Here is a 16,136-nt window from a genome sequence, read left to right on the forward strand (position 1 = left end):
TTTTTTACGACAATGCTAAGATGTAGGGAGAATACTTACACAGGACCAGAATCCAAAGAATGATGATCCACCAACATCTCTGGGAGAAAATCCAATTTAAAAGAGGCCATAACTGTTTCTGTCTTCGTCTTACTTTTCAACTAAGAAGCTGTGCAGACTTTGTAATGATTCAGTGGAAAACTAACACTTTCCCCCTGCTTCTTGTGTCTGGGGACTAGGAGAAAAAGATTACCAGCCTTCAGTGAAGTGCCTGGGTATTTGTTGTGGTGTTGAAGGGATTTTGCCAATAAATAAACTAATGCTTCTCTCAAAAAGGTCAACTTTAAAAATCCAAAGGAATTATGAAGTATCAGATGCTAGAAACGCTGAAAATGGCAGGTATCATATGGTAGATCCTCAGGTTAGCTTTTCAGAGAGTGGATGTCGGGCAAAACACCACATGCAAACTGTGGGACGCTGGGATGGCTGGGAATCGACAAAACAATCACCACTAGGGCCACCACAATTAAACTGCTGATGATTCATATTCTTTGTGGTCCTTTCTCTCAGGCCAGCAGATTTGGCTGCAGTGTCAGATAAACAGTGTGTCAGATTGATGGTGATAAGGCTGGCTGGGCGAGTGGAATGAAAAGGAGAGCAATGTTGCCCTCTAGTCATCACCTAATCCCTGGAGTAGACCTATTCTGGCCTGTGGAGCACTCTGTGTCCATTGTCTTTCAACATGCATTACTTAGTTAATTTGTATTTTTAAAGACTACAGCTACTTTATTGTTTTTCCTCTGACCTTTGTTCATTACAAACATGTGTGTCTATGTCTGGTGAATTTTTGGGAAAACCATGCTTGTTTGTCATTAAATGAAGTAGTTTGAGGTTGGTAGAGTAGCCGGAAATTGTAGGCAAGAGTAGCATTCTTTCAAAATAATATTACTCAAGTAGTAATATAAAATATGTCATAAAAAAACTTTAAAAACAACCCAACATAAGACATATTTAGTATTCCAACTAAGGTTGGAAAAGCTGACATAGAAATTCAGAAGACAAGACCACTGAGCTCACAGAAAGGTTTCCAAATAAAACAACATCTAAAGAGAATAGTTTTATTAAAACACTGCAACTCAGATCAATATATAAATGCATACAAAATACATTACAGTACAGAACACAAGCAATAAGAAAAAAGAACTAAGGAAGGAACTAAATATGTAACACAAAGAGTGTTTACCAAACTTCAAGTGCAGTAACAGAAAATGTTTTAAATGTACTTTGGGAGGATTCCCAAACCTCCGATCTGTTTCAGGTCAAACCAGCTGGTGGTCGGAATATTCTTCTTTTTTTCCCCCCTATACAATGCGGGCCTGTAGCCATCGTGGTGACCACAGCTGGTACAATACAGCGTCAGACTGAGTGAATCTGATATTTTGCATTAAATGGTGATACAAATGGCCCTATCCTGATATATACAAATATAAAATAAATTTAAAATATTCATCCTGTTTGCCTGTTTTGTTTCTACATCAATGCAAGACATTTATCAGCTTAAGAAAAAATTTGAGTTTTTATATTTAATATTACATTTTTTAGGATTATTTTTCTTTTTTATCTAAAATTCTTGAGAAAATAGTTGCTAATCAAGTATATAAACATTTACAAAGTAACGACCTATTTGAAGAGTTTCAGTCAGGCTTCAGAGCTCATCATAGCCCTGAAACAGCTCTGATGAAAGTCACTAACATTTTTCATGGCCTCAGATAACGGACTTGTGTATGTACTTGTGTATGTACTTGTTCTGTAAGATAAGTGCTGCATTTGATATAATTGATCACAATACTCTCCTAAAATACTTGAATGTAATGTAGAGACTAAGGGAATAGCATTAGACTGGTTAAAATCTTATTTGTCTGACATTATCCAGATTGTCATGTAAATGATAAATCTGAAAAGAGGAGAATTCAAAACGTTCCTTCTCATATATGAGGCCCTTAATAATCAAGCAGCATCATACATCAGCAGTGGGTGGCACAGTTGCACTAATCGGCAAACGGATAATTGTGGAGCTAACTTTTGGTCTGATCATTCAAACTAAGTTTAGCGTCCAGTTAGGATTCACTTTATTGGGTTTTGATAGCTGTAAGTATTTTCAATTCAATTCAATGTTATTTATATAGCGCCAATTGATGAAACATGTCATCTCGAGGCACTTTACAAAGTCAAATTCAATCATATTATCCAGATTGGTCAAAATGTTCCTATATAAGGGAACCAGTTGATTGCTTCAAAGTCCCGACAAGCAGCATTCACTCCTGGAGAAGCGTAGAGCCCCAGGGAGAGTCGTCTGCATTGTCCATGGCTTTGCAGCAATCCCTCATACTGAGCAAGCATGGAGCAACAGTGGAAAGAAAAACTCCCCATTAACGGGAAGGTAAACCTCCAGCAGAACCGGGCTCAGTATGAACGGTCATCTGCCTCGACCGACTGGGGGTTACAGAAGACAGAGCAGAGACACAACAAGACAGACAAAAAGCACAGAAGCACACATTGATCTAGTAAACTGTTCTACATTAGATGGTAATAGCGGGTGATCTGTTTTCCCTGGATGATGTCACAGTTAACAGATCGTCAGACCAGGTGTACCTACTATGAAGAAAAAGAGAGAGAGCAAAAAGTTAAAAGCTGAAATGACAACAGTTACTTCAGTGCAATACAATGCAAAACTGGAGAACAGTAGACTGGAGAACAGTAGAAATCAGTAGGGTGAGAAAATTAGGCCCTGATGTCCTCCAGCAGCCTAAGCCTATAGCAGCATAACTATAGACGTAGCTCAGGAGACATTCTAACTGTAAGCTTTGTCAAAAAGGAAAGTTTTAAGATTAGTCTTAAAAGTAGACAGGGTGTCTGCCTCACGGACCAAAACTGGGAGTTGGTTCCACAGGAGAGGAGCCTGATAGCTAAAGGATCTGCCTCCCATTCTACTTTTAGAGACTCTAGAATCACCCCTGGACAGAACGTTTCTAATTTTGGCCATATTCCTGAGGAAAAAAAGGAAACTCTGGAAACCTGTTTAATATTCAATTCAATTCAATTCAATTTTATTTATATAGCGCCAAATCATGAAACATGTCATCTCAAGGCACTTTACAAAGTCAAGTTCAATCATATTATACAGATTGGGTCAGATTATACAGATTGGTCAAAAATGTCCTATATAAGGAAACCAGTTGATTGCATCAAAGTCCCGACAAGCAGCATTCACTCCTGGGGAACCGTAGAGCCACAGGAAGAGTCATCTGCATTGTACATGGCTTTGCTGCAATCCCTCATACTGAGCAAGCATGAAGCGACAGTGGGAAGAAAAACCACCCATTAATGGGAAAAAAAACCTCCGGCAGAACCGGGCTCAGTATGAACGGTCATCTGCCTCGACCGACTGGGGTTACAGAAGACAGAACAGAGACACAACAAGAGAAACAAAAAAGCACAGAAGCACACATTGATCTAGTAATCTGTTCTACATTAGATGGTAGTAGCGGGTGAGCCGTCTTCTCTGGATGATGTCACAGTTAACAGAACGCCAGACCAGGTGTACCTACTATGAAGAGAAAAGAGAGAGAACAGAAAGTTAAAGCAGAAATGACAACACATAATGCATAATTGAAGAACAGTAGAACTCAATATAGTGAGAAAATTAGATCCTGATATACTCCAGTAACCTAAGCCTATAGCAGTAAAACTATAAAGGTAGCTGAGAGTAACATGAGTCACTAGTTATAATTTTTGTCAAAAAGAAAAGTTTTAAGCCTAGTCTTAAAAGTAGACAGGGTGTCTGCCTCACGGACCAAAACTGGGAGTTGGTTCCACAGAAGAGGAGCCTGATAGCTAAAGGATCTGCCTCCCATTCTACTTTTAGAGACTCTAGGAACCACCAGCAGACCTGCGGTCTGAGAGCGAAGTGCTCTGTTAGGAACATACGGGGTAATCAGAGCTCTGATATATGATGGAGCTTGATTATTAAGGGCTTTATACGTTAGAAGAAGAATTTTAAATTCTATTCTTGATTTAACAGGAAGCCAATGAAGGGAAGCTAAAATTGGAGAAATATGATTGTACTGTTGCACCCAATGTGACCGCGGGTCCTATATTGAGATTCACAGCCAGCTAAACTCTTTCTTGCATCACTTCCTCCAAGGAACAGCCGTGTGTTGTATTTGAACGGATTTAATGCGAAAAAAGTGTGAAACTGAAACAATACAAAATACAAAAATGTACTTAGTATGTAAATCATACATCAAAGTAAATCAAATAACATTTACTTTCTATAAAAGGTACATTTAAAGGGTTAGCTTACATTTAGCCTTAGCATTTGACTCACTCTAATTGGACTCCAATGTATTAGAGCATATAACATATCAAAACTCTCAAGGTTACCACAATAATCAAATATATAATTTCTAGCCACCATACACAACTTTATGACTTACTCATATTGCCACTCAAAGGGATGGAAAGGATTGGATGGGTGCAGATGAGAAATACACCATGTTCATTTCTTGACTCATGTAAAGAAAGATGGCTTCCTGTAACACTTCTTCTTCTACTTATTAACTGGCTCAATTTAGCGAACTTTGCAAACATGCGCCCCCTAACGGCCTGGAGAAAACACATAAAAACAGCTCCAGCACACTCCCCGCCTGGCATTATTTTAAGAATGCCAATATAAACTACTCCATTGAAGATAAAAGTAGAATACAGTCTGAAATAGGTCTGTTGAAGGTCTTAGTAGTCTTGCCACGTGTAACCTTCACTTCCATCTTCCTGACAACTCCATCTTTGCTCGGAAGGGTCTTTGTGATGATTCCCATAAGCCATTCATTTCTTTTTAGTTGCTTGTCCTTCAGAAGAATAACGTCTCCTTCTTTCAAGTTTGGTTTGTTGCGATGCCATTTCTGACGACTTTGGAGCATATTGAGGTATTCTTTCTGCCATCTGGCCCAGAATGTGTCAGCAAGGGCTTGAACTCTTTTCCACTGATTTTTATACATGTCGGCTTTTGTGAAGTCCCCAGGTGGAGTTTCGATTGGGTTAAACTTCTGCGTGAGCAGTGCTGAGGGGGTTAGGATCAAAGGGGCCTCCGGATCTGAGGAAACAGGTACCAAGGGCCTCGCATTGATAATAGCCGTGACCTCAGCCATCAACGTTGTCAGGACCTCGTGAGTTAGAGTAGGGTTTCCTGCTTGTAGAAGCATTGAGTCTAGAATGCGTCGTGAGACACCTATCATACGTTCCCAGGTGCCTCCCATATGAGATGAGTGGGGAGCGTTGAATACCCAAGAACACCTCTGTTTGCGTAGGTAGTCATCCACAGTTGCCTCATTGGGCTTTGGAGGATCCAGCCTCAACTCTTTGGATGCACCAATGAAGTTGGTTCCGCAGTCTGATCTCAACTGTTTAGCAGGGCCTCTGATTGCAAAAAATCTGCGAAGAGCGTTAATGAAACTAGATGAGCTAAGAGCTTCGATCACTTCAATATGGACGGCCCTTGTAGACATGCAAGTGAACAGGACTGCCCATCTCTTACTATTAGCTTGACCACCTTTTGTGCGCCGTGTTGAAACCTCCCACGGTCCAAATACGTCAAGGCCAACATAAGAAAATGGAGGATCAGTTTGTAAGCGTTCGGCAGGCAAATCAGCCATAATCTGCTGCTCTGTTCTGCCTCGAAGCTTTTTGCAGGTGACACATTTGTGGATAACACTGCTGATGGATCTCTTTGCTCCAACTATCCATAAACCACTTGCTCTCACGGCTCCTTCAGTGAAGTGTCTTCCTTGGTGCTGGACAGCTTCATGATGATGTCGAATGAGCAGCGTAGCAATGTGATGCTTTCCTGGTATCAGAAGAGGGTTGGTTTCATGACTTGGCAATTTGGACTCTGAAAGTCGTCCTCCTACTCGCAGTAAGTTTTTGTCATCAATCATTGGATTAAGTTTGTGAAGAGAACTGCTGTGTGGTATGGCACGTTTTGTCATGATGCATTTTATCTCCTCTTTATAGACTTCCTGCTGGACACATTTGATAATTATGTGTTCTGCTTGAGATAAAGCTTCATCTGTGAGACTTGCCTTACACAGGTGCCACCTGCTACAACTGCTGCCATCTTTGGGCTTGTAGCTGTGAGCTATGTGTTTGAGGTAGGCTATTGCTTTTATGAGAGAAGTCCATTTTGAGAACCGTTCAAAGCGCAATGAACCTAAGGCACCTGGAGCGGTTGTGGTCTTAAGCACAGTCACATTGTGTCTAACTTCAACATCTGACTCTGGATCAACAAGTTCAAATGGACCCTTTTCTGGAAGGAGGCTCTCGTGGTTGAGGAGAAATGCTGGGCCACACAACCATGAGTTACTACCAAGTTTCTCCGCAGCTACAGATCGAGAGCCATGATCAGCCGGATTGTGTTCTGTCGGCACATATCTCCATTGGTCTGGTAGTGAAGACTGCTTGATTCTCTGTACACGATTGTTCACATATACATGAAACCTTCTGTGTTGATTGTTGATGTATCCTAAAACCACTTTACTGTCAGTGTAAAATGTTGTCCTGTCAATCTTGATCTTCAGTTCCTCTGTGAGGAGCTCTGACATCTCAACAGCAAGTACTGCAGCACAAAGCTCTAGTCGAGGAATGGTGAGCTCTGGAATGGGAGCCAGTTTAGCCTTACCCATGACGAACCCAAGTTCGTTGTGTCCATCCTCATGTGTGACCTTCAGGTAAGCTACTGCAGCTATGGCTTTCACTGAAGCATCTGAAAAAACACAAAGTTCAACGAAGATGGCTTGTGAGATGGAAAACATAACATAGGTGCGAGGAATGTGTAGACTTGTAAGACTCTGTAATGAGTCGCGCCATCTTCTCCAGTTGTCATACATGTCTTGTGGTAAGGAACTGTCCCACTCAAGGTTGCTGCTGGAGAGCTCTCTGAGAAGAAGCCTGCCTTTGATGGTAACAGGTGCAAGCAAACCAAGAGGATCAAACAAGCTGTTTATTGTTGAAAGCACACCGCGTCGAGTATAGGGCTTTTGCTCTTGGGGAACATGGAATGTAAATGTGTCTGATGTGGGGTTCCAACTGACCCCTAAGCTGCGTTGGACTGGAATCTCATCAGTCGTCAAATCCAGATCTTTGATATCTTTGGCCCTGTCCTCAGGGGGAAATGCATTTACCACTTGCACTTTGTTGGAAGCAATCTTGTGCAGACGCAGATTGGAGAGGGCGAGCATTTTCTGGGCTCTTTGTAGGACATCAATGGCTTCAGCCTCAGTTGGGAAAGACTTTAATGCGTCGTCGACGTAGAAGTCTTGCTCTATGAAGTTTCGTGCATCAGTTCCATATTCGCTTTCTGCCTCCCTTGCTGCCATCCTCAGCCCGTAGATCGCCACTGCCGGGGAGGGACTGTTACCAAAGACGTGAACCCTCATCTGATAGTCCATTACTGCTTTGGTAAGGTCATTATCTTCGTACCACAGGAAGCGAAGGTAATCTCTGTGATCTTCCTGGACTACAAAGCAATAGAACATTTGTTCAATGTCAGCTGTGATGGCGACCGGCTCTTTTCTGAAGCGAAGCAGCACACCTAAAAGTGTGTTGTTTAGGTCTGGGCCAGAAAGCAGTATGTCGTTGAGGGACACTCCATTAAACTGCGCGCTTGAATCAAACACCACGCGTATCTTTCCTGGCTTTTGCGGATGGTATACACCAAATATTGGGAGATACCAGGCTTCTTTGTCTTTGCTGCGAGGCGGTGCAAGCTCTGCATGTTGGTTGTCTAACATTTTCTGCATGAATTCCACGAAGTGCGTCTTCATTTCGGGTTTCTTGTCAAGTGTGCGTCGTAGAGACATGAGCCGCTGGTGGGCGTATGAACGGTTGTCAGGGAGTTTGCGTCTGGGAGTTCGAAATGGGAGTGGTGCAACCCAGCTGTTAGTGTCATCTTTGAAGAATCCCTCCATCTTCTTTAGAAATATCCTGTCTTCGGCAGAATGAGCTAGCTGGTTGTCTTTATTGGTACGACAAAACACAGTCTCTCCTAAATTCTCAGCTGTGGGCCTTTGGTGTAAGTAACCGGATGGCAGTTGATTAGAAATGGCTTTGGCTTGGCTCAGACTGAAGTCTTCCTTTACACTGAAGCGATTATCACAGGGAGTGAGATAGCTTGGGCGACCGTTTTCCAATATGTGTGTTTTCAGAACATTCACTTCACCTGGCTTGTGAGCTTTGCCAAGACACACATCACCAATGATAACCCAGCCCAGGTCAAGCTTCTGTGCGAATGGGTCATTGTGTCTTCCATTTATTTGATCCCTCACTTTGTGAGCTCTCAGCAGATTCCGCCCAATCAGTAACAATATATCTGCACTTGGGTCGAGAGGTGGGATTTCAGCAGCTATTGCTTTTAGGTGGTGGTGGTGTGAAGCAGCCTCTGTGGTGGGTATCTCTTCCCTATTGTTGGGGATGGCATTGCACTCTATGAGTGTAGGGAGAGGTAAACTAATTTTTCCATCTAACGACTGGACTATGTAGTCACATGCCCTTCTACCATTCACTTGCGTTACACCGCTACAGGTTTTTAGTGTATATGGTTCAGCTGGACTTTGTATGTCAAACACATCAAAAAACTCTGTCTTTGCAAGAGATTGGTTACTTTGATCATCAATTATTGCGTACATTCGTTTGATGTTGGTTTGCTGACCTTTGGGGTAGACTTGCACCAAGCAGATCTTAGAACAGGATTTTCCTGTAATTGCATTTCCACATACCTCTGTACATGTGGCAGTAACATCTGAGTCCTGTGCATTTGCTTGCTCCCCGCCTTGCTCTTTAAGGGATAGGGGAGGTTTAGACATTCGCGGTGCTGGGCCAGGGTGAAGAGCTGCCAGGTGTTTCTCACTGCTGCACTCTTCACACTTAATTGTAATATTACAGTCTCTGGCTTGGTGGCTGGTAGAAGCAAGGCAGCGGTAGCAGATGTTATTGTCTCTTAGCAGCTTTTTCCTGTCTTCAAGTAGCATAGTTCTGAAACCTCTGCATCTCCCAAGTGAGTGTGGTTTGTGATGAATAGGACATTGTCTTTTAATGTCGTTGCCTGTTTCTTTTGTGTTGGATCCTTCTGATGATATGTCTGTCTTGTGCACTATGACTGATGGCTTTTGGCTGTAGTTATGTGTTGGTTTTCCTTTTCTGTAGCTGACAGTGTTATTTGAATGTGAGAGTGCAGTTGTGTTGAATGTTGTAGTGAAACTTGGGTCATTCCTTGCTTTGGCTTGACCTTTCACAAACTCAACGAAAACTGAGAAGGGTGGGAAGCTAACATTGTGTTCTTCTTTGAACTTTGACCCTACCATTGCCCATTTTTCTTGAAGGGGAAAGGGCAGCTTCTCCACTATTGGACCTACTCCTCTCGCAGTGTCAAGGTAACTTAGCCCAGGTAAATAGCCATCTAGCTTTGCAGCTTGGAGTTCACTCAGTAGATCTGACAGGTCACGAAGCTTTTGTGGTTCTTTACTGGAAAGCTTTGGGAAGTTTTCTATTCTGACAAACAGAGAGTTTTCTAATGCTTCTGGAGAGCCATAACACTCTTCTAGTCTTTGCCATATCATGTACAAACCAGCAGGTGGATTCTTTATGTTAACTGCTTTTAGTCTCTTAGCGTGTTCAGAAGACTCGGTGCCTAGCCACTTAATCAGTAGATTCATTTCCTCACTGGCTGTAAGACCAAGGTCCCTGATGGTACTCTGGAATGTGGCTTTCCAGCTTAGGTAGGTTTCTGGCTTATCATCAAATTTAGACAGTCCTCCAGTCAATAGTTGACTTCTAGCTAGAAATCTGGCAAGGTCACTTGTTGTGGTGTCAGCAGTTTTATTTTGGTTTTGTTCCTGCTGTGGTTGTAACACATTGTGGAGGGTTTGTGGAATTACATCTCTTTTTGATGGTCGTTTGGCATCTTGAGGTGCAAACGTGTATTGCATTGGTTCTTGTTTTAGGAAAAAAGGTGTATACACTATTGGCTGTTTGCATTCTGCGTTCTGATAGGTGTCGTCATCATATTGAAATGTTTCTCTATTATCCTCAGCCAGGTCAGTGTAACTATGTTTATTTATGTATTCACTCACCTTTTGCTCTGGAGTAGTTTGTAGGGGCAGAAATCTCAATTCTTGTCCTGCATCAGCTGTGTCAAATTGAGCTGCTGCTGACTCCATTACCTCAGCTTTAGCCATGGCTGCATCAGCTTCCTTTTGGAGATTGATTACGTCGAGAGTTGCTTCTAGACGGGCTTTTTCTACTTTGATTGTCATTTCCTTTTCAGCGTAGGCTAATCTGGCCTTCGCTGCTTGAGCTTCTGCTTGTGCTCGTGCTGCCGCCATACTTGCTCGCGATGATGCTGATGACCTGCTGGAGCCTGTTGCTACTGATCTAACAGTCAGTTTTCCTGAAGACCTTGAAAACTTTGCTGAGTGGGTTGAATTTGTCTCTTCATCGTTTCGACCTTTAGCTTCTGATTTTTCCATGGTTGAGTAGTAGAGCGTCTACCCGTAGTCCCTCGCAGAGTGCTATGATTTCACTGTACTGTTGCACCCAATGTGACCGCGGGTCCTATATTGAGATTCACAGCCAGCTAAACTCTTTCTTGCATCACTTCCTCCAAGGAACAGCCGTGTGTTGTATTTGAACGGATTTAATGCGAAAAAAGTGTGAAACTGAAACAATACAAAATACAAAAATGTACTTAGTATGTAAATCATACATCAAAGTAAATCAAATAACATTTACTTTCTATAAAAGGTACATTTAAAGGGTTAGCTTACATTTAGCCTTAGCATTTGACTCACTCTAATTGGACTCCAATGTATTAGAGCATATAACATATCAAAACTCTCAAGGTTACCACAATAATCAAATATATAATTTCTAGCCACCATACACAACTTTATGACTTACTCATATTGCCACTCAAAGGGATGGAAAGGATTGGATGGGTGCAGATGAGAAATACACCATGTTCATTTCTTGACTCATGTAAAGAAAGATGGCTTCCTGTAACACTTCTTCTTCTACTTATTAACTGGCTCAATTTAGCGAACTTTGCAAACATGCGCCCCCTAACGGCCTGGAGAAAACACATAAAAACAGCTCCAGCACAATGATCCCTCTTGTTGATTTTCATCAGAACTCTTGCTGCAGCATTTTGGATCAGCTGAAGGCTTTGAACTGCATTTTGTGGACTTCCTGATAGTAAAGAATTACAGTAGTCCAGCCTTGAAGTAACAAATGCATGGACCAGTTTTTCAGCATCACTCCTGGACAGAATGTTTCTAATTTTGGCGATATTCCGGAGGTGAAAAAAGGAAACTCTGGAAACCTGTTTAATATGGGATTTAAATGACATGTCTTGGTCAAAAATAACACCAAGATTTTTTACTTTATTACCAGAGGCCAGATTAATGCCACCCAGATTAAGTGATTGGTTAAGAAGTTTATTTTTTGAGGACTCTGGCCCAAAGATTAAAACTTCGGTCTTGTCAGAATTTAGATGCAGGAAATTTAAAGTCATCCAGCTTTTGATGTCATCAAGACATGACTGCAGTCGAAGTAATTGATTGGATTCATCAGGATTTATGGATAAATATAGCTGAGTATCATCAGCATAACAGTGGAAATTAATCCCATGCTGTCTGATAATTTTGCCTATCGGAAGCATATATATAGTAAAGAGAATTGGTCCAAGGACTGAACCCTGTGGTACTCCACAGGTGACCCTAGAGTTTGAGGAAGATTTATTATTAACATGAACAAATTGGAATCTGTCTGACAGATAAGATTTAAACCAGCCTAATGCTTTCCCCTTAATCCCTACAGTATGTTCAAGTCTTTGTAGGAGAATATTGTGATCAACTGTATCAAACGCAGCACTGAGATCTAACAGGACAAGTATAGACACAAGTCCATTATCTGAGGCCATGAGAATATCATTAGTGACCTTCACCAGAGCTGTTTCAGTGCTATGATGAGCTCTGAAGCCTGACTGAAACTCCTCAAGTAGGTCATTACTTTGTAAATGTTCACAAAGTTGATTAGCAACTACTTTCTCAAGAATTTTAGATAAGAAAAGAAGATTAGATATAGGTCTGTAATTTACTAACTCATCTTGATCAAGAGAAGGTTTCTTAAGTAAAGGTTTAATAACAGCTACTTTCAAAACCTGTGGTACATATCCATTTACTAAGGATAGATTAATCATGTCTAAAATAGGACCACTGATCAGAAAGAATATGTCCTTAAACAACTTGGTTGGGATTGGGTCTAACATACAGGTAGAAGGTTTAGATGAAGCTAAAATTTTAGATAGCTCAGGAAGCTCTACTGCTTCTAAACAGTTCAAACACTGCACAGATTCTAAAGATTCCTCCAATGCTGCCTCACTTACTGAGGACGAGGTAATCATGTTTGGGAGGATGCCAATTATTTTATTTTTAATGGCATCAATTTTATTTATGAAGAATCCCATAAAATCATTACTACTAAGAGCTAAGGGAATGGATGGATCAACAGAGCTGTGGCTCTGGGTAAGTTTGGCAACTGTACTAAAGAGAAATCTAGGATTATTTTTATTCTCTTCAATTAATGATGAAAAATATGCTGCTCTAACTCTGTGATTTAAGTGACATGTCTTGGTCGAAAATAACACCAAGATTTTTTACTTTATTACCAGAGGCCAAGTTAATGCCATCCAGATTAAGTGCTTGATTAAGAAGCTTATTTTTTGAGGACTCTGGTCCAAAGATTACAACTTCTGTCTTGTCAGAATTTAAGTGCAGGAAATTTAAAGTCATCCAGCTTTTGATGTCATCAAGACATGACTGCAGTCGAAGTAACTGATTGGATTCATCAGGATTTATGGATAAATATAGCTGAGAGTCATCAGCATAACAGTGGAAATTAATCCCATGCTGTCTGATCATTTTGCCGATCGGAAGCATATATATATATATATATATATATATATATATATATATACATATATATATATATATATATATATATATATAGTAAAGAGAATTGGTCCAACGACTGAACCCTGTGGTACTCCACAGGTGACCCTAGAGTATGATAACAACATTAAAGATATTCATCCGTCATTTACGTCACTGACCTGGTTTTCACTACACAGTACACACAGACTCTCCACACACAGGAGTAGTCAAGGCTCCACAAAAAACTACTTTCTTCTTACCTTTCTTCTTGTTATGATGTGGTCTTAATATTGTTATTGCACAAAATAAGAGGGGGCGGTATCCACAGGGTTGTGCTCTGTAAGAAGTGTGCTACTTCACGACCCTAACCCTACAATTAGCTGTATCTGAGCTTTCTGGGTTCATTGCTGGCACCACATGAGGTGGAAGGAGATTGGACTTGGAGTTGGGCTTTGGGGTGACAGCGAGGCTTATTTGGACTTTATTTCTCCAACAGTTCTGTACAAAATACCAGCCACCGTACTGCCCACCTTATGGCAATCCTGAAAGGATTTAAGTAGCATGCTATAGATATGAAACAGATTTTTATTTGTGCTTTTTAGTTAATTATAACAATATGGATATTTTTGACGTTACAAAATGACAAGAAACCCAAAAAAGTCATGATTTATCTCACGTTTGTTAAAGAGTCTGATGACAGAGGAAATAGAATCTCCAGAAAAGCACAGTACTTTGTTCTAGGCTTCCAACAGTGTTCCTTTGTCTGCTTTTATACTATAGACCAGTTCACGGGTGACATCACAAGCTACATCCGCGCTACATTCGGGTCATGCTGGTAGAGAAAAACAGTACTGTTTTTCTCTACCAGCATGACAAAACCAGTGAATTAGAGCGTGCTTTTAGTTAGTTTATTTTTGGAATCTAAACAATGCCTACAACTTGTTGTGCTCCTGGTTGCACACAGAGGCATTGCAAATCGTCGGATGTACGTTTCTTTCGTTTAACGAAGGATGAAGAAAGAAATGGATAATTTCAATGAAAAGGATGCAGGCACACAATCCCAATCGACTGTGGGAGCCATTATACCACGACGCAGTCTACACTTCATCTCCGGTAAATGCAACTTAAATTTGCACTGGTCATTGTTCTACTTAAATAATTGGCAAAAAAAAATTAGGATATATATACTTAAGTCAACTCCGGCTTGGACAGGTCGCTGTTTATACCCGTTTATAAGGTAACTGTATATGTCGCCGTACGGAACACTTGGTCAGGATTTCACAGACTCGCTCCGTCCCTTCAGGCTTTTGCTGTTTGGATCTGGCAATCTGATACCATCAACCATAAACTTACTCTTAAAACAATCTTGTGATACGTTATCTAAAGAACAAAAATATGTCGAGAACTCGTCAATTTCTTTGTTTGCGTCTGCCATTGTGTTCGCCTTTTGTCTACCAGTCCGGCGCGCATGCGCGAAAAACCCTGATCAAAACAATAACAATGAACTGGTCTATTTACAAGGTAGAGGTTCTTCTGTAAAGCATATTTCTTCTCAGTATAAGGACTGGCTTCAACAAACCCCTGCCACTTTAACAAAACAATCTTACCAGTTATCTGGAAATATGTCCCAGGCATTTGTGCCACTGCAGGTGCCACAAGGTGCTGGAGGACCTGCCACTAGTTGCAGAAGCTGGACTGCCTGCCTTGTGACACCTTGTGGCAATCGGCTGGCAAAAGTGCAACAAGCGGGTGCTGCTCCAGGCTGCGGCGGCTGCTGTAGCGATCGCTACACGGGCCGGAGAAGCCGCTGTTGCTGCTGTAGCCGCCGCTGTCTGGAGCAGCACCCGCTTCCTGCTGCTCCAGACAGCGGCGGCTCTCCGGCAAGTGTAACGATCGCCACCTCCCCTCCGCCTGTTCACGGGCGCTAGTACTTCTGTGTTTACGCTGCAATGTCGCCGACACCCCCACCCATTTTAACAAGACAAAAACACCAAAATAATCCATAGTGAGTGATGTTTTTTTTAACCTACCGGGCGGGTCTTCCACTCTGCTTTGTGCTATTGCACAAACATGTCTGAACATCCATCCATCCATTTTCTGACCCGCTTAATCCCTCATGGCGTCGCGGGCGTTGCTGGAGCCTTTTTCCTGATATAAAATAATTGCAGCCGTCCAGTGGTTTCAGGGGCTTTCGTGCTCTCTTGTCCGTACTGGCCTGCGTGTTTATAAAGCAGCTATGTCGCGGTACGAAACCCTTGGCCAGCATTTCACAGGCTCGCTCCGTCCCTTCAGGCTTTTGCTGTGTGGATCTGGCAATCTGATACCATCAACCATCAACTTACTCTTAAAACGATCTTGTGATACGTTATCTAAAGAAGAAAAATACCTGGAGAACTCGTCATTTTGTCAAATGGCGTGCCAACCAATATGGCCGCCACGCAAGGGGTTCTGGGTAACGGAGTCACGTGGTTGCAAGGGGTCTATTGCTTGTCTTTTAAACCTTTCCCCACCAAGGTAGACAAAATGGCCTCCGATGGACTCTCCCACACAGGCACCCCCCCAAACAATTGATACATTTCCTATCATTGTTTAAAATCAATACAATTCAGCACTATCTGAATATGAAACAATGCAAATTGAAATACAAACAGCATGAAAGTATACAATGCCAAAACTCCATCGGAAAAAGACTGAAGCAGCTATTGCTTCCACCTCTTAAGATGGTCTCTTCCTGTACCAATCCTCCAACAGGAAGGCCTAATTTCCAGGAAGTGAGGTAACACCTCCTCCTGCAACACATCAGGTAAATTCATTAAAATAAAATACACAAAATAAATGAAAAACAATTACAAACAAACTGAATGATTTAAACCACGATGTTATAGTAAATAATCATTAGAAATGCAAAACATAAACAAACCCGGGATAGTATATATTTGCAAACTAAAGACTAAATACAATATGACTAAATCAAACAAACCAGAATGTTACCAAATGTATATAAACAGACAAATGGAGTTCTCACCCACTTTGTCACACTCCCCCCCCCCCTTAAGACCGTTACTCCTCTGAGTCACGGGACAGGAAGTCAGCAATCACATTCTTGTGTCCTGGTCT

General features: G+C 41.6%; 3 protein-coding genes across 3 annotated transcripts in view; all 3 read right to left on the bottom strand.

Annotated features, from left to right (window-relative positions):
- The window catches only part of LOC105922190 (CUGBP Elav-like family member 1), a gene marked incomplete at its 3' end in the record, with an annotated part of 75,746 nt that extends 75,301 nt beyond the window's left edge, over positions 1 to 445 (bottom strand). Inside the window, exon 1 of the mRNA XM_036129154.1 lies at positions 40 to 445. Coding sequence (XP_035985047.1) covers positions 40 to 110 — 71 coding nt within the window. The remainder of the gene's footprint in view (positions 1 to 39) is intronic.
- A 3,672-nt stretch (positions 446 to 4,117) lies between these two features.
- Positions 4,118 to 6,425, bottom strand: LOC118558665. The gene is made up of 2 exons (XM_036129155.1): positions 4,476 to 6,425; positions 4,118 to 4,234 (listed from the first exon to the last, which is right to left on the bottom strand). Exon 1 carries the CDS (start codon positions 6,021 to 6,023, stop codon positions 4,716 to 4,718), a length of 1,308 nt encoding a protein of 435 aa, XP_035985048.1. The 5' UTR covers positions 6,024 to 6,425; the 3' UTR covers positions 4,118 to 4,234; positions 4,476 to 4,715.
- A 239-nt stretch (positions 6,426 to 6,664) lies between these two features.
- LOC118558666 lies at positions 6,665 to 11,178 on the bottom strand. Its single transcript, XM_036129156.1, has 4 exons — positions 10,987 to 11,178; positions 9,589 to 10,745; positions 7,215 to 7,935; positions 6,665 to 6,685 (listed from the first exon to the last, which is right to left on the bottom strand). The coding sequence occupies exons 2-4, from the start codon at positions 10,554 to 10,556 to the stop codon at positions 6,665 to 6,667; spliced, it is 1,710 nt and encodes a 569-aa protein (XP_035985049.1). The 5' UTR covers positions 10,557 to 10,745; positions 10,987 to 11,178.
- Positions 11,179 to 16,136: the final 4,958 nt, after the last annotated feature.

This window comes from Fundulus heteroclitus, unplaced genomic scaffold (genome assembly GCF_011125445.2).
Source record: "Fundulus heteroclitus isolate FHET01 unplaced genomic scaffold, MU-UCD_Fhet_4.1 scaffold_142, whole genome shotgun sequence".
NCBI classification, from domain to species: domain Eukaryota; kingdom Metazoa; phylum Chordata; class Actinopteri; order Cyprinodontiformes; family Fundulidae; genus Fundulus; species Fundulus heteroclitus.

Coding starts and splice junctions, on each gene's coding strand:
- LOC118558665 (XM_036129155.1), bottom strand. CDS start 6,023: ATGACAAAACGTGCCATACCACACAGCAGTTCTCTTCACAAACTTAAT.
- LOC118558666 (XM_036129156.1), bottom strand. CDS start 10,556: ATGGAAAAATCAGAAGCTAAAGGTCGAAACGATGAAGAGACAAATTCA. Junction 7,936..9,588: donor GAAGCATTAGAAAACTCTCT/GTTTGTCAGAAT, acceptor TCGAACTCCCAG/ACGCAAACTCCCTGACAACC. Junction 6,686..7,214: donor CTTCCAACAAAGTGCAAGTG/GTAAATGCATTT, acceptor CTCCCATTCCAG/AGCTCACCATTCCTCGACTA.